We start from the raw sequence: 22,061 nt of genomic DNA on the forward strand, positions 1-22,061 counted from the left end.
AATTATTTAATATAATTCAATATATATATATATAGATTAAATAATTCATATAATCATATATATGAAATATATAAATATAAAATATAAATCATTTGAAATAATCTAAACTTACATCCTGCTAATATGGCCGGAAGGAAAACCCTGAAAATAATGACATTGAACCAATATTTCGTCATGACTCGATACACACGTATGGTCCTTCACCCTGAAACAAAAAATGCAGAAAGAAATCGGTCATGGAGAATACAATATTTTTAGCAAAAGGATTCAAGTAGATTTTGAGAGATTTGATATTACCCTCGTCAGCTTTCTTTCCTCCCCCTCACCTTCACCCTCACCCTCACTCTCTCTCTCTCTCTCTCTCTCTCTTTCATTTTATTTCTCTCTTACTACAATCGATACGGCACTGCTGCAGTCGAATGCCTTTAACCTTGTTTTACCAAGAGACGCAGTGTGCTGACACTGCTTTAAAAGAATGCCCTTAAGAAAAAGGTAGTCGTAATATTTTTCTATGTGTGTGTGTGTGTATACCTTATATCCTAATAAACCTAAATCAGCAGCAAAATTCTAAATGTCAAGCTTTAAAAAATTTCGAAGCTTTTTAAAGTCAACTTGTATGTGTATTGGAATATATTTATATACAAGTACTTATACTTGTTAAGTTTTACTACCAATGAGATAACAGTAGTCGATTTGTTTCAAACCACATGGGAACACATGGTGTGTTTAACTAAATAAAATTTATCTCAAAAGCTTAGGAAATGTGATTGGTTAGATATTATTTTTTTTTATTTTGTAAAATGTTTGCGTCCAATGATAATAATACTCGGTGTAACATTAATGCACGGCCTACACGTAACAGGAAAAGAAAAAAAACAACAGTTGTTTCCTGACTTCGTCATAGATATTCTTCCTCCTCCTCCTCCTCCACCCACGAATTAATCAACACAAACTCACTCATTCACTCATTCATTCGTTCTAGCTCACGGTTTTATTTAGATTTAGATTTCGAATCTTCATTTGCAAATCTGTCGGATACTTTCTATTTGCGTAGGCGAATTGGAATAGACGTTTCCATCCTTTCTAGTAATGATTTTTTTTCTTCTTTTCGTTTGATGATTTGTTCTTCTTTCATTTTTATTTTTTAATCTTTTATTTTATTTTTTTCTAGATGTTCATAGTAATGGTAAATAAAAAATCATGCCCCCGTGTATTCCGTTACGCGCTTTTGGTAAAGGTCTTCTCTTCTACGAAAGGACGAACAAAAAAGAAAAAAAATGTGGCACACCCAATTTAATTACGAAGCAATTACAGAGAAAGAAAACTATGAGGTTCTTTGTCCCATCGGGAGGTGTGCCAACGATTTTTCTTTTATCCTACGAACACGAAATGATAGATTCGAATTACTTATGGGATTTAAAAATATCACGAAGATGAGATAACACGCACCGAAACAAAACTAGTTTGATCAAAATGTGAAGAGATTATATATTTATTTGTGTAATACGATATCCAAATTTTGGATCTATCCAACATCATCAACGAATAAATGAAATACTTTTTCTGATTTTCTTCATAATCGAGAGAAAACGATTCGATAAACTAAAACTTTGTATAATTATGTTTTATTAATTAATCGTAGAACAATTTTAATGATATCGATTATAAATTCTTGTGAAAATGTTTAAAAATAATGACGAAAAGTATCATGATCATTTTTAGAAAAGATTCTGATCAAATACAAAAATATTTCAAAGAGAACAACTATACAAGTTTCAAAGTTATTTTAGAGAAAGCAAGAGAGAGAAATCACGCAGTAAGAAGTACTCGAATTGATAATAATTATTGATTAGTATATCGACAAAAGTAAAAAGATTAAATACGTGCACTGTACAGGGATCGAACTGAAAAATATAATAAATTATTTTTATAATAACAGCATCGTGGGTTCTAATTTTGTTTTCTAACAACACTCTAATCGAAAACATTCATTTAATATTGTTTTATTTTTCTTTTCTTAATTAATAGTGAATTTTCAAACAACACACACACATCCTGTACACGATCCAACTTTTATTATACATCCATCAATGTATTAAATACTTGTTACTTTCTATTCTTATTGAATCTGAAGATAATCTAATAAACCAAACTTGATTACAACGAGTTAACCGTAAACAAGTTTAAATAATTATCAATTCTATCTCGTTTGTATGTGTGTGTTTGTGATTATAGAATTCTTTTTAGGATAAAACAAGATTAAAAATATCATTTTGAACGTGGCATTGGCCTCGAATATTTGTCACACTTAAATCGTGGGTGTGTCTTATTCTTATAAATTCTTTCATTAATCTGTCATTTTTTTTTTATCGATATAACTTAATCAAAATTTATGTTGATACCTGGCTTACCAATTTAATATCAATATACCTAACATAAGAAAGGTGTTTATAGTTACAAGTAGATAACATATATGTATATATATACCCGTATCTATTTATCTATGATACGATCGATCATTTCTAGAATAATAATGTGTGTGTGTGTGTGTGTTGTGTATGGCTAGTACTATCGCTTTCCTATGACCGTTCGTGAACTCTTCCTTCGTTAAATATGTATTCTTTTTTGATTCGATATAACAGCTAATAATTGACCAATATTTAACCTTTAATAATTGATTTTAGACAATCACATCTTCATTTATTCTATTATATTTTATTTCAGATTTGTCTTCAATGAAAATTGTATTAAAAATTAAAAGAAAAAGTAACAGATCGAAAGAGGGAAAATATATAGAATAATACATCTGTTCTTTTTATTTTTCTATAAGTCTATAAAGTGTTAGAAAGTTGAATTATTATGTGTTCTAACAGAAGTTTTTATTCTTATTTCTTTGCACACACATGTTGTTTTCTATTATATTATTTGATATTTTATATAAGTAGAGAAAGAAAATAGAAAATGAATTGTTATATTAAAGAAATTGTGAATATAATGATTATGATTACTAGTAAAATGATATTAAGAATATTTTACGATCCTGTGAAAAACATATTACAATCCTTGAATACCCATTTGCGGAAGGGTGTGCATACAAGGATGACGTGATGATATATGTTATGTTTTGCGTGTTAATACTCGTGACATGCGACACGGTTAATCAAGGGAGTGTGTCAAATTTGAAATGACTTCAAAGTGAACAACGTAATCGGTAGCATTTTATTTTTTACAAGGGAATAATAATGAATTCTTTTCTTTTTTTTCTTTATCTATCTCTTTTATGTTTTAAATAACATAATATATGAGAATAAATAAAAGAATGAGAATATAATTATGCCACATAAGATTTTAATCTACAAAATGTACTTCATTAGGCTATTTTTAGAAATCTGGAGTAGGGGGAAGTGATTTTAAATTATTGTAAGTGAAACAAACATTAGAAATTGAAAAGTATGTACAAAATATCCTAAATAATTTTCGGTCAATCTATAAAATGTATTTCAATGGGTGTGTTTACAGCATGGGAAATCTGAATTTATATTGTAAATTAAATAAACTATGAAAATTTTCAAATTCTACCCCTCTGTGTTCTTAACACAGCTAACATACATACATATATATTATTTATTATAATAGAATAATTATAATAATACATCAAAAATATATTTATTTGAATCTTAAGCAGTTAATTGTAATAGAAAAGTATCATAGAGAAAAAAAATAATTATCATTTGCAATACCAAACTAATTTTGAAATATAATCAATTAAGTGTGATGATATTTTTCAAAAATCTATATTTAAATTGTAAAGTTAAATATTGTTATAACGAGTCAACATATTCGTCACTCACAATTAACTGGTTAAATTGACAGTGAAGGAATAAATATCTCGTGTGTGTGTGTGTGTGTGACTCACTGTATATATTTATATTACATACAAAATATATAGATATAATAAATTATATAAATACATGTAATAGATGATCAAGATGATAGATACTTTTTCTAAAACTTCTCATAAAACGTCATAATTTGTTATGCAATTAAAAAAACATTAAAATATGTAACTCTATGATCTATATTATCGTGAAACCGTGTATAAAACTATGACATCATGCTTGAACAAAAAAAACAAAATGTATTAACTAAAGAAATAAACAAGAATTATCGATAGACACATCATACATCATTTTATCGCGCGAAAATTCAAAGAAATGTGCGAAATTTATATGCACCACTATACTTATATCAATATATATATATATATATATATATATTATGTACGTGCATATGTATTACGAACAAAGATGCTGTCTTAATAAACAAATCGATGAACGGCTTTCAGAAACTGTGCCAACGTTTTAATCTCGGCAACCTCCTCCACGTTTTCTGTTTAAATCGTAAAACTCACAGTAAATGTCAATTCATTTACGACTATCCGCATTTCAATAAGAAAGAAATAGGGGATGATTTTTTTACCTCGAATTCATTTTACTAAGGGTTGCTAACTCGTAATAATATTACAGATAATAATTGATAAATTTATATGAGAAAATTAATTTAATTAATTATAAGAAGAGTGTCATTGAATTAATTCATTAAATCTAAGTTATTATATTCTATTAAAACATATGGTAAATTAATATTTGTTATTGTTTCAAATAAATAACGTTTGAATTTTGTTTAATGGTAAATGCACATAAAAATAACATTATAATAAAACATTAATAAAATTACAAATAGGACGAGAGAAATAATTCAAATAAAAATAAGAAAGTTGTTAATAGTTTTGAATGAATAATTTTTGTTAAATGTATAAACAATATGTGTGTTAAAGAAATTGATTATAAAATCGTCTCGATTTGTATTCTTTTATTATACACATTTTACCAGAACAACTTTGATACTTCTTTTTAAAAGAAAACATTTTAAAAACTTGTACATCGAAGATTTATAGGATCGAGAGCAGAATTTCAAAAAGAAAAAATATATTTAACCTCAATAAAAATAAAAAGAAAACTAAAATAAAGAAATAATTGATATAAAATAAATCTTATATATTAAATATATATATATATACCTTGAACGTTTTAATTGGGATTGCGTTTTAAAGCATTTCCTTTTAAGATCTCTCTCCCAGCTGTTATTTGGCTGATAGAATCTCAAAGAAAACAACATGCGCTCTTTTAATCAACTAGAGTCACAGTCAACAGTAATACATATACAATAGTCACAGAAATGTTTCTTATCACTATATTGCACCTGTTCTATTATTTTATCTATCTTTGTTATTTTTTATCGTTCCGTTTTTACACATATGTCTCTTCGAATACGATCCCGATCACTTTGGTTAGGATTAAAGGGACAACCTAATTCATCAGGTTTCCATTTTAATTCTACACGAATAATTATAAGATATATTACTACGATTGTGATACATTAATTGCTATTCGAGAGACACTTGAAAAATATAATATTGTTCTTATTATAATATATGAAAACTATTAATTCCATTGCACTTTGCCGGTGTGTCACAACCGAACTGATAAACACAACTGGCTTTGAATAACCTCCTCCCAGTGCAACATTTCAACCCCTACTACTACCACTCATTGTATATCTCGATAGATATAAAACAACGATCTGAGCATGCGCACTAGCGTTTGATTCTACTTCACTTACAGGGCCGTACCATATATCGCAATCATATTTTTCTTTGATTCGATATATTTTTTATTATATTTATTTTTAAATGTCACTTTGTGTTTTGTAAATTATTCTTAATTATATTGGAATATAAAGAATGGATTGTATAATTTTCTTTGGTAATCGATTTCTTTTTTATTACCATAATTATTTCATTCGAAATATATATTATACTTACACGCGATTTATTATTTCCGATTAAAACACATCTTTTATTTTGATATTCTTTTTTTTCTCTTTTTATATATATATATAGTTCAATTTTAATAAATTCACTTTGTAGATTATTTTTAAATGTCTAATTGCTTCATCATCCAATGAAAAAAGCCAAGAACCGTGAAACTGAAACTCAATGGTATGCAGGTAGCTTTGATCCATTCCCAGATACTGCAAATTAATGGATAAAAGATAGCATGGGAAATCATTTTATCCAGTACTACGATTAAAACTAAAAAAAAAAGACAAAAAATGGATTTGTAAAATTTAAGTAATACGTTAATTAAATATTTAATTACATTTAACATATGTATTCAATTATATATACGCGAGAAACATACAATATCTAATAATTATACACTACCTAATTATAAATATTCTTTGTCTATAAAAAAAAAAGAAATAAATTACTTGCAAAAATTAATAAATTTACTTGTAGGGATCATCCGATACGGTGAATGACGATGTCACCGGAATTATTCCACTTTCAGATATAATTACTGGTTTGATCGGCCTATCATTGACATCTGTTTTTGTTTGTTCGATTTTAAAAACTACACTCTGCCCTTCGATTACCTGTCAAATTTAAATAATTACTCTTTAACAATAAATAAATTGTATTTATCTAGATATTTTGTACCTTCCCAAAAACAGTATGCTTTCCATCCAACCAAGGCGTAGCTACGGTTGTAATAAAAAATTGACAACCATTGGTATTTTCACCAGCGTTTGACATACTAACGAAAAATGGTCCGGCATGTGGTAAATCAAAATTCTCATCGTCGAAATATTGTCCATAAATGCTGATCGATCCCGTACCATCACCGTTTTCGATGTCACCGCCTGAGATTTTTTTATTCGTTTATGAAATATAATGTATTTTATTATTAAATCACATATATTTTTGTAAATAAATATATTAATATTGAGTTGTGTTCTATTCGCGATGAAATTTCAAAATACACCCAAATAAAAATTTTCCTATATCGTATTAACGCATTTGCAAACAAGTTTTGCCATAACAACAAGATTTCATTTGCAGTGTAAAAAATAAATGTGTTAGAGAAATACCTTGAATCATAAATTTCTTAATAATACGATGAAAGGATGTACCCGCGTAAGTTTTTCCATTAATACCGGTGGTAGCTATCGTAAGAAAATTCTTCACTGTTTTTGGAGCAACATCACCGAATAAACCTATAACAATTCTTCCGGCAGGATGATCATCGATCATTATATCAAAATATACCTCATCGGTGACTGTAAAACTAGTAGCCTGCAAGAGAAATAATTATTATTATTATACGTTTATAAAGTTTACTTATATATGTATACAATAAAGAATTCTTGATGATAAGGGTTCATAGGGAACTTGGACATAAAAAGAAGTAGAACTTAATTTATTAGTTATTAAGTTATTAACTTAGTTAAATTAAGTTCTACTTCTTTTTATGTTCAAGTCCCCTATGAACCCTTATCATCAAGAATTATAATTTTGGACGAGAGAAAATACTGAATAAACAATAAAGAATGTTGACTAAAGGGTTGGTTTAATACGCAACTCCGTCATGTTGAATTTTACAAAAGATTCGGATATGCAAAGTGAATTTACATAACATACTTGCATAATACATGGTTCCCTGAATTAATTTTCTATAATAAATTCATAATTTGTGTGCAACCGAATACCTTTCATTAGAAATTCTCCAATGCCACAGGTGATATTAGATTTCAATTTGAAATGTATGTTAGAAACGTGCTACCCTTACATACAAACGCATGCGCATGTATTCGTAAAAATGAGCGAGGGAAACCTTATATGTATTTGATATGTACGAACGCGGTACACTATTTGTTTTTTATTTGATATTTCTAATCTTATTTTTCAATCGTTTTATTTATTGCATTATAGTGTTTAAGGGTATTTGATTCTTGTCATTGCACATCGTAAAAGAAATTCAATAATATAATGATCTTTAATAAGAATTGTATTTTAATTTATATGATTTAGATACTTTGATTAAAGTTTATCTATTTTTTTTTTCCACAAATATATAGACTTTATTTGAAGAAAATCTTATATTCGTACATGATGAAATATTGTAAGTATCAACGATAAAATATATCACACAATAGTATTGGGAAACCATATGATTACAGCAGCAACCTATCTGGAAACCTCCAAGTGAGATGTATGTCAAGATAATTCGGACAAAACGTGAACATTCAATGCACAATTAAAATATATTAAACGATTATTGAGATTAGTTACGAACTATCGAACAAATTTACTATAAATATTTTTAATAATACCTTGTTGTTTGGTATAAGACTAATAAAAAAAACTATCTTTAAAAAACACTTCATGATTTTACGAGTTACGTTTAAATACATGGAATTTAACAATCCTGTTTAATTTTATTGATTGAAAAAAGAAAGAAGAAGAAGAAGGAGAAAAAGAAACCACAGCTTTTCGCGAACGATTTGTAACGCGTATCAAATTATTGTCGCGTTACATTGAGCTTAGAAATTTACGGTAGTTTCCGTCGAATAGTCAACGCGCTTCTGTCCAAGTCCAAACTCTTTATAAATTGCGTCTGCGCTCCTGAATAAATTCTTCTCAAAGGTCCAATTAGTTGAACTTCAATTTTCCTTCCTTCCAATTTTTCGTTTAATTTGTAATTATTTGCTTTCCTATGGATAAGTATCAATATTGCGATTTGTAATCTATAATAAAACAAATTGAACTTATTGGTTTTAAGGGATTATTTATTTATATTTATTTATTAAATATATATATATATATATATATAATAATAAAGTAGAATCTCTTTTAAGGTGTGATTATATTTAAGAAGTAATGAATAGGAATTACATTTATTGATACAACTGACAACATAGCAACGAGTGTTTTGTGTATGGAAGTGTTTCGTAGTACTCGTAATATGGGAATTTTTTAATATCTTAAAATATTTAAAAATTTGGAAATATATATATAATTAATGTGAATAAATAAAAATTGTTACAAAAAATGATAATAATTATATAATTAATATTATATGATTAATATATAATTTGTTTTATTTTTAACAATTAGTATGGCAACGAAAGGTAAAGGCAAGAGAAAAGGATCTACCAGCAATAATAAGAATAATGAGAAATCAACCAAAGGAAACAATGGAAAGAAAAGTAAAGGTGCAAAAAGAACGAAAAAAAGTGGAAGAAGAATAAAATTTACTATGGATATATTTAATGAAGAAGCTATGGAGAACGCTTATTATACGTGTCACAATATTATGGATGTTTTAAAATGTCGAGGATTTCCCTGGCCAGAAGCACAAAAGAAAAAAAAGAAAAAGGGGAAAAAATAAATCATTTTATAAATTTCTATATTACACATTATATATATATGTTCGTGACTCTATAACTTTTTAATAAATTTATATATATTTATCAGTTTTTTTCATACATTGTTTAAAAATTATAAACGTACAAATACACATATAATAAATATATATATATATATATTATATGTGTATTTGTACGTCGTATTACTATATAATTAAAATTAACCATACACTTATCTATTTGTAATAAATACGCATAAGTTTATAAAAAACTAATTATAATTTAATCTACGTTGTGCCATATCTCTGTAATACTTTTCTACATCAAATTCTGAATTTGATATCATAAATGGACCATTAAAAACACAATGTACGGTTACAGTTTGAAAATATGAGAGATCCGGTAATAACTATAAAAAAAAGAATAATAATAAAATATTAAAGTATATATTATTTTCAATCTATAATGCTGTGAATTATTGGATACTTACTTTCGGTGTCAATAAAAAATATTGAGAACTACCTGGCCTTCCTGTTATTTTAACCAATAATTCAAAAACTTTTCTTTCGTTAATTGCATCCATTCCCTTAAAATATAATTAATATTCTCTACATGCTATCGATTTTAATATCACGTAAAGAATGCATTAAAAAAAATGTGATTTTAAATACCTGATTGATTTCATCGACACAACGAAAAGGTACTCTAGATAATTCTTGCAAAGAAATCATATAAATAGCAGTAGTTAATGATCTTTCCCCACCACTTTGATGGTGTCTAGTCAATTCCTGCAGTTCATCTGTATCTCGGAATTTTACTCGAATTTTCAAACCATACTGATCAAAGTCCATCTGGAAGCACGTGCATATTCAAATTGACGTTTAATTTATCGAATATTAATCATAACAAATCCAAAGTTATATTTATTCATAAGAATTTAATAAAACTAAACCATATTATCTCCATGAGACAAGGTAACTTCTCCAGCGCATTTCATTTCTGAAAAATATGAACTAAAATTCACATTTATATGTTCAATTAATTTTTTCAAAGGTGGTAACCATTTTTCTCGTAATATAATAACATCTTTCGTAATAGATTCCAATCTTAATTTTTCCCTTTCTGTGGCTTCTTGTAAATCATTTATGACCGATTCTAATTCTTCAAATTCCCGAAATATCTATAAATATGACGTATGATAAGAAGTATTACGAAAAAGCAATAATAATAATAATCAAACAACTATGTTTTTTTACTAACAATTTCAGCATCAAAACTTTGTTTCATACAAAATACTTTGGTTTGCGCTACAGCTATTTCCTTATCTATTTCTTCAATTGTGAGTGGTAATTTACTAAATGCTTGGTTTATAAGTTTGAATGCCTCATCTTGCGGACTAATACCATTAGTAAGATCTTTTGCTTCATTAAATGCTTTAATGGCTTCTTGTTTTAAAGGTTTGTATTCTAATTCTAATTCTTTGAATGTTTTATCCGCTGATTCTAATTCTTGTTTCAAATCGTGGCTATCATTTTCCGTATGTAATAAAATCTGTTTATACAAATGTAATGTTAACTTGGCTTGTTCAATCATTGTTGAATATTTCAAACAATCTCCTAATAATAAATTATATTCTTTGTATTTATCGAACTGCTTATTTACAATTTCCTGCAAAAATATAAAGTAAAATTGATAAGTTATGTATACAGTATTATACACGTATATACATATATGTATATATAAACCTGAATATGCTTATTATAAGTCGCTATAATGTCTTCTTTACTCGTTCGTTCATTTTCTAAATTTTCGATTTTTTTACTAACTATAGATATTCTATTTTTAAGAACTTGAATTTGTTGTATGTTTTGTTGATATTTTGTTCGATCTTCACGATATTTATCTAATTTTTTAGTCTCTATAATTAGAACTTCATCCATTTCCTTTATCTTACTTAACATTTCTTCTTTTTTCTCCTTAAGATCTTTCAACCTAAAAAGGTATATTATTCCATGATTAATATAACTAAAATTGAAATTATAAACTCATGCATATGAAGTATTATAAGTATACCTATTTTCCATTTGTTGTAATTTATTTGTATCTAATACTATCGATAATATTCCATTTCCAGATATTTGTATCTTTTTAATCGATTTTTGACCAGTATATTTAGACATATTCACAGAATATATATGATCCTCTACAAATGTAAATTATATATAAAACCACATAATGATAACAAATGAAGTGTAATTCTAATAATTCTATATATATATTAGAAATGTAAGAAAGATTATAGAATTAAATTCAAATGTTAATATCTATAATATTACTCACCGCTAAAATAACAAGTTAAACTATGCGGTATATGTTCCACATTTTCTTCTACAGCACATGATCCAATTGGAATATTGTTCAAATTATATGATGATACTAGATATTTCATTATAGCAGGCGGTGCATCGAAGAGCGAAGCTAGATAATGCTTGAAACCAAATCTTCTGATATTTTTTAACGGTATATTCGGGTTTAAGTAAATTTTTTTCTCAGAATCGGCGTGTACTATGTTAACTTGTAAATTTTGTTGATCTCTCAAACATTTTGTTAATAAGTTCATATCCTCCTTATTTTCGCAAGCAAATGCCAGTAAATCTCTAAGAGAAATAATCCTTTCTAAATATTTGGAATATGTAATATCTTTGACATTAATCAATGTTAGCATGGGTTCATATATTTTTCCCCGAAATTTATCTTGATTTTCACGCAACCAAAGTACACCTTTATATGAATCAGGACTTCTCTGTCTTAAAAGCTCTAGTCGCTTTGCCTCAATTTTAATGGATTTCTGTTCTTCTGTTAAAGCTAAAGTAGAAGTATACTATTAATACAGTATCAAAAAAATTCAAAAATCAAATAAATTCAATTTTATACTTTAATTAATAAATAAAAATAAATAATTTATACTTCTAATTTCTCGTTCAATTCGTTCATACTCATGTTTACAAGTGGTCATCTGATTTGCCAATTTAATATTAACATCTTTTTGTTTTTCCAAGCATGCCAAAATTTCTCTTTGTTTTATTTCTAATGATTCTTCTATAAATTAAAAGGTATATTATATGATTAATTATATATAGGAATAAAGTATATGAAACAGGTAATATTAAGTACAAACCTGAACCAATATCTTTAATCATTAGACTTAAATCGTTATCTAATTTGCTTTTTTGCTGCTGTGCAAGATTTATATCCTGATTGCGATTTTGTTCTGCTTGTATCCTACCTGAACATTCATTTTCACTTTCTTTAATTTCGTTTTCAACTTTAAGAATGTTAATCATTACTTCATTAGCTTTAGATGATTTTTCAATGATTTTATTTTTATTCTAAAAATATAAAATATTAATTTTATTATTGCTTTCGAGTTTTCTTTTTGATCTATAGTAAGAGTACTCTAATGATATTTGTAATAATAAACATACATATTCATTTATTATATTTTGCTGCATGTTAATATCCGATTGTATTTTCTGTATCATATTTTTTAGGGGCATAAGTTTGGCTTCTAAAGATTTCACCTTATTCTCAGCTACATCTCTATTCTTTTTTGCCTTTTGTATATGTAAAATAAAAAATGTTTTAGAAAACCAATAAATACAATAATTGAATTCAATATCGAATTTAAAAGAATTACTCACTTCAACCAAACGCTTTCTCTTTTGATCGTATAACATCCAAGTTTTCTTCTGTTTTAAAGTTATAATTTTGTTCTTTATTGCTTTTTTTTCTTTGATAGTACTTACAATTCCCTTTAAATGTTCATATTGTTGTGATTTAGTTTCTAATATGCGTTGTTTAGTTAATATTCTTGATTCTAACTCTTTAAGTTCACTACGATATTCTTTCAATTTCATATGGTATTCTAATAATATCGGATTTCCAACAGATCTTTCTGTGTTTTCTAATAATTCTTGGGCATTCATTTTTGAAAAATCATGAACTTTATCTTGTGGAAGAAATTGACATAGATTATCTACCTGTAAAGATAAATAACAAACTTTTTAATTATGTAATGTTATTTCTATAATATATTATCATTATTATTCTCCCATTTATGGGTTTGATGAACTTTTCTATACCCTTTCAATGTAGTCTACTATCTTATTAAAATCCATCTTATTGTCTCTCTAGAGTCAACATCATATGGTGTTCCAAGTACTAACCATGCCCATGCTGTTGATTACTATTTCCATAGATAAATAATTTGAAAAATCGAATCAAATAGATACCTGAATATTAAAACTATGTGTTATTTCTAGTATATCTGCATAGTTGCTGGATTGTCCATTTAACAACCAAAATGTTTTCCCAGACGTATTAAATATTCTTGTAATTGTCACAAATTTTGTACAATTCTCCTTCAATTGTATCTCTATTTTTGCTTCATTGCAACCATTCTTGACATAATCCTTAACATATAATGCTCTACCAATAATGTTAGGTTTACCTCCTAAGCCAAGTACAATTGCACATACAATTGTTGATTTTCCAGTGCCATTAGGACCAATGATTAAATTCAAATTTCTTCCAGGTTTGATGATAACCTGGTTATAAGTTCTACAAATGAGAATTGAAATATTAATGATAAGTATTTATACCATTAATTGATAAATTATGGAGTTTAATGTATCCATATTTAATTGTAAATACTTACACAAAATTTTCAAGATAGATTTGTTTTATTATACCCTTTTCAATAATGTTACCTTCCATTGCATTTTTTAAAATCTCGTACGTTTATAAATTTGAAAGAAATTACTTGTATTATGATCGAGACTATTAAAATTGATCTATTAAATATTTCCAGTATTCACATCTCTTTTACCTTGATTATGTTTCAATTGAAACTTATACTTAAATTATACATTATGTACATTATTGCATATTTATCAAATAATAATTAATCGGAATAAAAAAATGTAACAAACAAACATAACCACGAAGTAAAATTTTCATTAAATAATTTGTACAATAGAAGTTTCCATTCAATTAATAAATAATTAATATAGATAATAATAAATAATAGATATATATAAATAAAATGACATTTAATAATTAGTTCTTAGTATAATATTTTTTAAATAATAGTAAGCACTAATTTTTCAAACTATCAACAACACATTTCAAATACTTTGAACTGCCATTACCGCATAAATTACTACTGTTTCAGTTAGGTTAAATTTAGGTTAGTATAATAACCTAAGTTAGGGATTAAATCCTGCGCGCCTTATTTGAAATGTGACAAATTCGTGACAAATATATATATATACAATTGCGTACATATTGTATAATTTTTGTGTTTTATTATTATTAAAATAGTATAAATAATCTAATAAATCTATTAACCGAAAGAAAATTTCTATAATAAATCATTTAGTTATACTTTTAAAATGCATTTGATAAATGTTGCAACCGGGTGACAAATATTTTTGGTGTGCTTCTAGCCAGATAGTATATCTTTCGTTATGCAGTCGTTTTTTTTAAATAAATGAACAACTGTTCACACTGATAATGATTAAGAATGCACATTTATTTGTTTTCTTATCGTTTTCGGACGTATCCATATCCAACAAAGAATCCTAACTCGCCCTAAGTCCTACATTACAATTGTATAGATATAGTCTAATAAAGTATGTTACATATTAGCAGGTAATATTATTTATTTACTCATCATCACTGCGATGAACACATCATTAGTTAATGTATTTTATCCCAAGGGTGATAGCGATCGATTAAAAAACGCCATCGCTATGGTTACTTAATTGCTAACAAATGATCTACCGACTCATAAAGGTCCGAAATAAAGAAATTCCATGCAGTTTAAAAGGATATTAGTCGTCGAATCATTGTCATATTGTGTCAGAGTCATTAAACAAGGTTTTCTCAATCGTGAAACATGAAATTTGAAGTACCTGTTAATCGTAAAAAATGTTTCCTTTTTCGCGCTAAAGATTATTGTTCTTTGATGAAGCCATGCTTTTTCATTTGTTGCATACTCGGTGTTTTTCCGTATAAGGTCACTTCATCAACATTGAAATTTTCCAAATTAGGTTACGTATATTCAACGTTTGTAACAAGCATCTACGTTATTCACGTATTTATATATTTATATCAAACCGATGTATCCGGTACATTACAATACGACAATGTACCGGGAACTTTACAGGCAAATTTTTATTACATCCTTGGTACCGCGGTAGCCATAATCGCATATTGTAATACGCATAGTAGATTGTTATTCCTTGAAAAATTATATATAGTTGCTTCAAAGTTACCTTCCAAAACTTTCAACGAACTCTCCAAATTCATTCACGCGAAAGATATCTTCGGTTTTCTTTTTTTAATTGGACAAATGCCAAACGTTATGAGTAATTCGTTGAATCAAACATTCGGTAAATTATCCGGGATGTATGCAACATTAATAGTTTTTATAATGGATATGCTTTATATGAATTGTACTTGCGTAATCAAGGATTGTTTTATAAGGATTAACGAAAATTTAAAAAATCTTCAATTAATTCTGGTAACTGGTGAGCCTCATCTATTGAGAAGGGTCTATCACGAAAAAAATAATCCTTTACTTTTAATGGAATTGAAGGCTATTAAAAAAAGACACCAACAAGTCAGCGATATTCTTCAACAAATGAACACGATATTTGGTTCTCAAATTATTATAACGTCATTAATGACTTTTGCAGAGGTAACCTTTAGTTTATATTTTTACATTTTACGAACGGTCGATAAAAAAGAAGTCAGCTTGGAAAAGCAAATTTGGTATGCGTACTTCATAACATCGGTAGCATATTATTCCATCAAGTTAAGTTTAATAGCGTGGGCATGTGAGACCGCTAAAAATCAAGCTGCCGAGGTTGGATCTAGAATACATGAGGTTGTTATCAATACCACAGACAAGGATATTAAAAACGAGGTAAAATGTCTTTTTTTTTCTAAAAAAAATTCTCCACGAAAGTTTTACTTTAACAATGTTATCCCTGACGCATTTTGTAATATTGCAGCTGCAATTATTTTCCTTGCAAGTATTGCATCGAGATAATACGTTTACCTCGAAAGGACTAACTATGGATGCAAATCTTTTAACAACGGTTTGAATAATTATATTAATTAATTATTAAAACTTGCATGATACAACTTTGATAATATTCTTATTTGCCATTTTTTTGTTTTTTCTTTCTTCGTAGATCGTGGGCAGCATTACAACGTATTTATTGATACTAATACAATTCTTGATTTCCTTAAACCCATGCAAATCACACAATAATACCAATGAAGCGTTTTAAAAATCATAACAAGAAAATATATTGAATAATATGATTTTTCCATCTTCTAACTCATGTGTGATAATCTTATTGATTTCTTTTACTACCAATGTTAGAAATCCTATAGAATATTTTTTGTCTAACATAGAAATTTTCGTTACGATATATTGTACAAATATGCAATGATTAATGCTGTTAATTGCGTCAGATTAAGAAATATATATTACGTAAATAAAAGCGGTCCGAACTTCGTCCCTGCTTTCAAGTATTTTATAACAGTATCGAAAATACATTCACATTTGTATATATATATACATACATACATATGTGTATATCTTAAATAAACAGAATAAGAAAAAAAGCTACGAAAAGTCTAATATTTATACGTTTCTAACTACTAGAATAGATTACAACCGACAAAGTCAACGAAATGACGAAGTTCTTTTTGAAGTGAAGACGATGTTCTTGTCAAACGATAGATACATAAAGTTCTTCCACAAGGTAAACGTGTTTTTGATGATCTACGAGTTTTTTTCAGCCGAATGAACGATTCAGGTCTGTCAATGGTCAAAGCTCGTCGTTCCACTTTTTAAACGCATGTTTCCGTCAGTTGCGAAATCTAAAAAGGATTCACATCTCTTATTATCTACTTTCTATTAACAGCCACAAATCGATAACGAATGTGTTTATATTCATCGATCTATCAATAATATATACATACTGAAGTATATTTAACTTTTTATATTCAAAACTGAGAGAGAAATTTATTAATTTTACATTAAATTTCAGATTTTTATAATCACGAATATAAACGAAAAACAAATACAACAAATTCGATTAAAGTTAGAATGAAAATAACGTTTATTAACCCTTCTTTGCATGATGATGGAAATTTCAATCATAATATTTAGTCAACAAAAAAAGGTACTTAAAACCCTTCTACTGTATATTTGTTGTTGCTGGCAACTTTTTAAACGACTATTGCGTACAACAAAACGCAGTTTGTCAAAAAATACCACTAGGATTTTTTTTCAATATTTTTCCTTCAATCTAGAGCATTAATTACATCACCCTGATTTATTTAAAAAAAAAAAAAAGAAAAAATCATGCAAAGAAGGGTTAATAACAGTATCATGTATATATATATATATGCTTCGTTAATAAAATAAAATATAAAGTTATTGCGGATACACCATAAGTAATAAGAAGAATGGGAAAATAGATAAAGAAGTAGAAAAAAAAAAAAAAAAAGAAAAAACGCGTTCTGTTCATTCATAATTAACGACGCAATTCTTCAATCAATCCTTCTCATTATAATCACCATGAATAAATTTATCATTCGTTTATTACTACAATAAAGAATCACACGACTAGTAGCACGCACGGTGGCCGACGACCATTTCTATTTTTTCTTATCTCTATCACATGAATATTTTTCTTAATAGAATTAAATATAACGAGAGAGAGAGACTTCCTTGTTTTGTATTATATATTTCGAACGAATTGATAAATGTAATGGGGGGTAGGGGGTAATAATCAATCGCATGAGAATTCGATATCTTCTCATTTATTTTACTTCAAATGTATTGTAACAATACCAGACGACAATTTTCATTTGATTTACGTATACGTATATGTACATATATGTACATATATATATATATATATATACAATTCATTTCATTTGCGAATCATTTTACGAAAGATCATCGTATGTTTGTTTCAGCATTTATCGTTAATAATGTGTGGTTAATGGAATAAAAATCATGAAGTTATTTCTAATTTAGGCGATAAGGAATGGGATTCTCGTCTCGTGCAATCCGGCGTAACATAAAAGAACGATCATCATGCGACTGCGCGCGAATGTTACGAAGAAATCGAGGAGGCGCCAGCTTTTATTATGAAGCGCACCCAGTTGTCAGTATAGCGCAGACAGTTGCGCGAATCAGCTCGTTATAAAAGGAAAACATTTTATTTTATCTCTATTAACACCCCGCCCCTTCCCCTCTCCACCCCCACGATATTTCTAATTTATTTTCCGTGGGTGCCCGAAAAAAATTTGCGAAAAAAAATTATAAGATAAATTTGCGAAAAACAATTTAAGATATAATAACACGTAAAATTAATGAATGGTGTTGATGAATGTAAAAAATACTTATGTATATTTGAAAAAGAAAAAAAGAAAAAATTATAATAGTGTTTCAAACGACGACGACGAAGACGACGACGATTGGTTGGTTGGTTGTGAGATGTCAGTTACTTTTTTTATCGTATTGCGAAGTGCGTTAAGTGAAAAATAATATCGTTATCATCGTGTGACAAATAAACTTTTCTCATTGAACTAAATATATACTTTTTGCGGCAACGACGGCGGCGTTGAATTATACACGGTGACGCAATGCGAAAAGATTTTCACGGATTTTTGGTGACACCGAGCAGCGAACACCGAGTTCGCGATTCGCTGGATGAATTGCCATAAACAACCAATTGGGAATTAAATCGAGTATGTATTATGCTAATCAATGTTTACCTTGTTCAACCTGTATTCGTTAATTCGATTAATCGAAACGATGATGATGATTTTTTTTTTTTTTCTGTATATTGATTATTATCGAGTTTGAAGAGAAATACATCGATCACAAATCAAGTTTGGTTCTTATAAAAAAAAAGAAAAAAAACGTTGGCACAATTTCGTAACAAAGTTAACCATAACGACGCTCTTGGTGTTTTATTATAATTTAGGAAATTTGATTTTCGCTAATAATCTCGAAGACAAAATTTCTATTCTATCTCTACAAAGAATTAGAAAACTTTTAACCGAAAAAAAAAAAAAAAAAAAACATTTTATCAAAACTGCATTCTCCCTTCCCATTTGCCACATTTCTATCCTTCAAATATAATTTATCATCTACATATTTTTCTTCAGAATTCGCGTTTCATTCCAGTAAACAAAAATCTTATGTTAATACGAAGAAACAACAAAACACAACAGCAACGAATAATAATAATAATAATAGTACATTTTTATCGTAAAAAAAAAAAAGATATCGATTAATCGTTATACATTTGTTTGTTTCGAACGTTCGAAACAAATTTGTTATCAGCGTGGCATCGATCGTATTTTAACAAAAAAAAAAAAAAAAAAAAAAAAAAAAAGAAGAAAAGAAAAAAAAAAGAGAAAATTGGCAACTCTTTGCGATCGTCATCGTAAGTAATGATTTTGATGTGCACGATGAAGAGAGAAGAAGAAGAAGAAGAAGAAACAAGATTAAGTCGAGCGTGAACTTACGTTTCTACATAAAACGATAGGTATATACACTACACACATACATTATATTTACATACGTGCGTAAATAATTACGAGCGTGCGCAAACACACGCATACATAGATAGATAGATACTCGATAAAAGTCATCTTCTTCTTTAGTAGGACTCGCGTGCAAAATCACGGGCTCTAAATTTCGAAAATAGAATTTTGATAACTTGGTATTTATTTCGCAAGTGACGTCCGATTGTTATTTACGTGTCATATTGTTTTATGCATTAGGTTTTCGTTTCGTTAAGAGAATGAAATTAATCAAAAAAAAAAAAAAAAGAAAAAGAAAAGAACTGAATTATTCTTTTATTAGATTCTTTAAACGTCACGCTTGTATTTAAAGAAGTTGTGTCATTTTACGAAGTTTTGCATTAAAAAAAGAAAAAAGTGAAGAATCACGATAATCAATTACAAAAAAAATATATATATATATACAATATAACACACAATAAAATATTTAATTACTTTTTTAAACTTTAATTCGATATATTTGAACCAATTTATTCAGCATGATAAAAGTTATATGGGGCCACTTAGATTATATTAGAAAGAAAAAAACAAATTTGATTGTAAGGTTCGATGAATAAGATGTTGCGTAGAATATAACGAAACGATCGTTAGAAAGTAGGTAGGTAATAGTAATAGAAGTAGAAGAAGAAGAAGAAGAAGGGTCGTTCGCTTGTAAATCGGTGTCTCGAGTTGGCATTAGTTTAGCGTGCGTGTAATTTGTACGCAAATCCTATTTGGTTCGTAGGTATTATTTTCGTACGTGCACGTTTACGTTAGATAGAAGAATAGTATTTGATCCATCACATCGATCGATTAATTTTCTAACGAAACAAATAATTTTTTTTTGTTTAAATATTACGATTATATTTGATATAAGTTTTCCAACAAAGATTAATATTTTCATTAGGCTTTCGTAGACTAATAGTTTGACCTCGAAAGGCCAATGGTCCATTCACAAGTGTTAGGAGAAAGAACGAGAGAGAAATACCCACTTGTTTTTCTCGAGGTCTTCCTTAACATCGTATGATGATGATGCCACGTAGCATCATCGTGTCTTGTAAAAATACAAATACATAGATGCATTAGGTCGATTTGTCGTTGATGTTGGTTGGTTGTCGTCGACGACAACACACCAACAACGTTTTCGACGACACATCGTACGAGAAGATAAAATCGGATCTGGAATGACTGTAAAACGCTATCGAATGACTCACATTACTCTCGAATGTAGGAGGAGGAGGAGGGTACTTATAACATATATACTATTTTTTTCGAATGCGTATCGCTGCCTTCATTGGGACAAACAAAATTGTTTTGTAGCTTCGTTGTCTCTTCGTCATCGTCATAATCATAATCATAATCATAATCATAGTCATAGTCATCTCTCTGCGTACCGATGAAATTTCTTTTCTATTATATATATATATATGTATATGTATATTCATATGTAGAGGTGTATATACTTTACTCTTTCACACTCTCACTCTTAATATATTATTTGTTTTTTTTATTCGTTATATGTGATATATTTTAACGACCTCGAGATAAGATTATCACGATTATCATAAATGTCCGTGAGTTTTAAGTTCGCATAACAAATTTGAAAATGAAAATCTATGTTAATTTCGTGTATTAGAACGAATTATTATAATTCATCTTATAAAAGTTAAACTATTACGGTTTTATCTTGAGTATAATATGTATCATGTGTATATCCTGTCGCGAATAAACTCATTCGGATGATCTAGATTTTATACAAAGAAGAAAAGAGAAAGAGAAAAGTAAAAAAAGCACAAAGATGTTTGATAATTGGATAAATTAGTTGATACGAATGTTTTATTAATTTTTCGTATTTAATGTAAATTATAATCTAAAACTTTCTCGTGTTATTCTTCATAGTCGTGTCATATAACAGAGAGAGAAAGAGAAAGATAGAACACTCTTCAAGTTTTGCTTTTGAGCTGAGAAGAAAGGGAAGAGGAAGTTGAGATGGAAGCCAAGTGACCATGGCACGCGCGAGTAACGGATCTTTCGAATGGCGGCGTATAAACTTGCTGTTAATAATTTACGTGGGTGGGTGGGTAAGAACGCGAATTTTTATATTTTCTTTTCTTATTTTTTTTTTT

General features: G+C 28.0%; 5 protein-coding genes across 9 annotated transcripts in view; 2 read left to right on the plus strand and 3 right to left on the minus strand.

Moving 5' to 3' along the window:
• LOC106790703 (piezo-type mechanosensitive ion channel component) overlaps window positions 1-5,669 on the minus strand; it is a gene marked incomplete in the record, with an annotated part of 29,602 nt that extends 23,933 nt beyond the window's left edge. Inside the window, 2 exon segments of the mRNA XM_014755797.1 lie at window positions 113-205; window positions 5,081-5,669. Of these exon segments, the coding sequence (XP_014611283.1) occupies window positions 113-176 (64 nt within the window).
• A 244-nt stretch (window positions 5,670-5,913) lies between these two features.
• On the minus strand, window positions 5,914-8,616 carry LOC106790720 (peptidyl-prolyl cis-trans isomerase, rhodopsin-specific isozyme-like). Of its 4 annotated transcripts, none has more exons than XM_014755825.1 (5): window positions 8,458-8,616; window positions 6,994-7,198; window positions 6,563-6,765; window positions 6,356-6,498; window positions 5,914-6,093 (listed from the first exon to the last, which is right to left on the minus strand). In XM_014755825.1, the coding sequence occupies exons 2-5, from the start codon at window positions 7,154-7,156 to the stop codon at window positions 5,997-5,999; spliced, it is 606 nt and encodes a 201-aa protein (XP_014611311.1). In that variant the 5' UTR covers window positions 7,157-7,198; window positions 8,458-8,616; the 3' UTR covers window positions 5,914-5,996. The 4 variants fall into 4 exon arrangements, with proteins under 4 accessions (XP_014611311.1, XP_014611309.1, XP_014611307.1 ...); XM_014755823.1 differs by having other exon boundaries at window positions 7,036-7,198; window positions 8,236-8,616; XM_014755821.1 differs by having other exon boundaries at window positions 8,236-8,616.
• An 867-nt stretch (window positions 8,617-9,483) lies between these two features.
• LOC106790719 (structural maintenance of chromosomes protein 5) lies at window positions 9,484-14,236 on the minus strand. Its single transcript, XM_014755820.1, has 14 exons — window positions 13,988-14,236; window positions 13,563-13,890; window positions 12,972-13,310; window positions 12,756-12,884; window positions 12,449-12,659; window positions 12,238-12,369; window positions 11,611-12,135; window positions 11,344-11,473; window positions 11,016-11,262; window positions 10,531-10,938; window positions 10,223-10,450; window positions 9,942-10,121; window positions 9,761-9,856; window positions 9,484-9,679 (listed from the first exon to the last, which is right to left on the minus strand). The coding sequence occupies exons 1-14, from the start codon at window positions 14,044-14,046 to the stop codon at window positions 9,542-9,544; spliced, it is 3,150 nt and encodes a 1,049-aa protein (XP_014611306.1). The 5' UTR covers window positions 14,047-14,236; the 3' UTR covers window positions 9,484-9,541.
• A 993-nt stretch (window positions 14,237-15,229) lies between these two features.
• LOC106790701 (putative gustatory receptor 23a) lies at window positions 15,230-16,631 on the plus strand. Its single transcript, XM_014755795.1, has 3 exons — window positions 15,230-16,261; window positions 16,350-16,436; window positions 16,533-16,631. Exons 1-3 carry the CDS (start codon window positions 15,230-15,232, stop codon window positions 16,629-16,631), a joined length of 1,218 nt encoding a protein of 405 aa, XP_014611281.1.
• Window positions 16,632-18,819: 2,188 nt separating this feature from the next.
• LOC106790713 (receptor-type guanylate cyclase gcy-4-like) overlaps window positions 18,820-22,061 on the plus strand; it is a 20,030-nt gene continuing 16,788 nt past the window's right edge. For both annotated transcript variants that reach the window (XM_014755811.1, XM_014755812.1), the window contains exon 1: window positions 18,820-19,113. The gene's annotated coding sequence lies outside the window, so the exon portion shown is untranslated. The remainder of the gene's footprint in view (window positions 19,114-22,061) is intronic.

Source organism: Polistes canadensis, unplaced genomic scaffold, assembly GCF_001313835.1.
Source record: "Polistes canadensis isolate GaletaPanama2010 unplaced genomic scaffold, ASM131383v1 scaffold_256, whole genome shotgun sequence".
NCBI lineage: Eukaryota > Metazoa > Arthropoda > Insecta > Hymenoptera > Vespidae > Polistes > Polistes canadensis.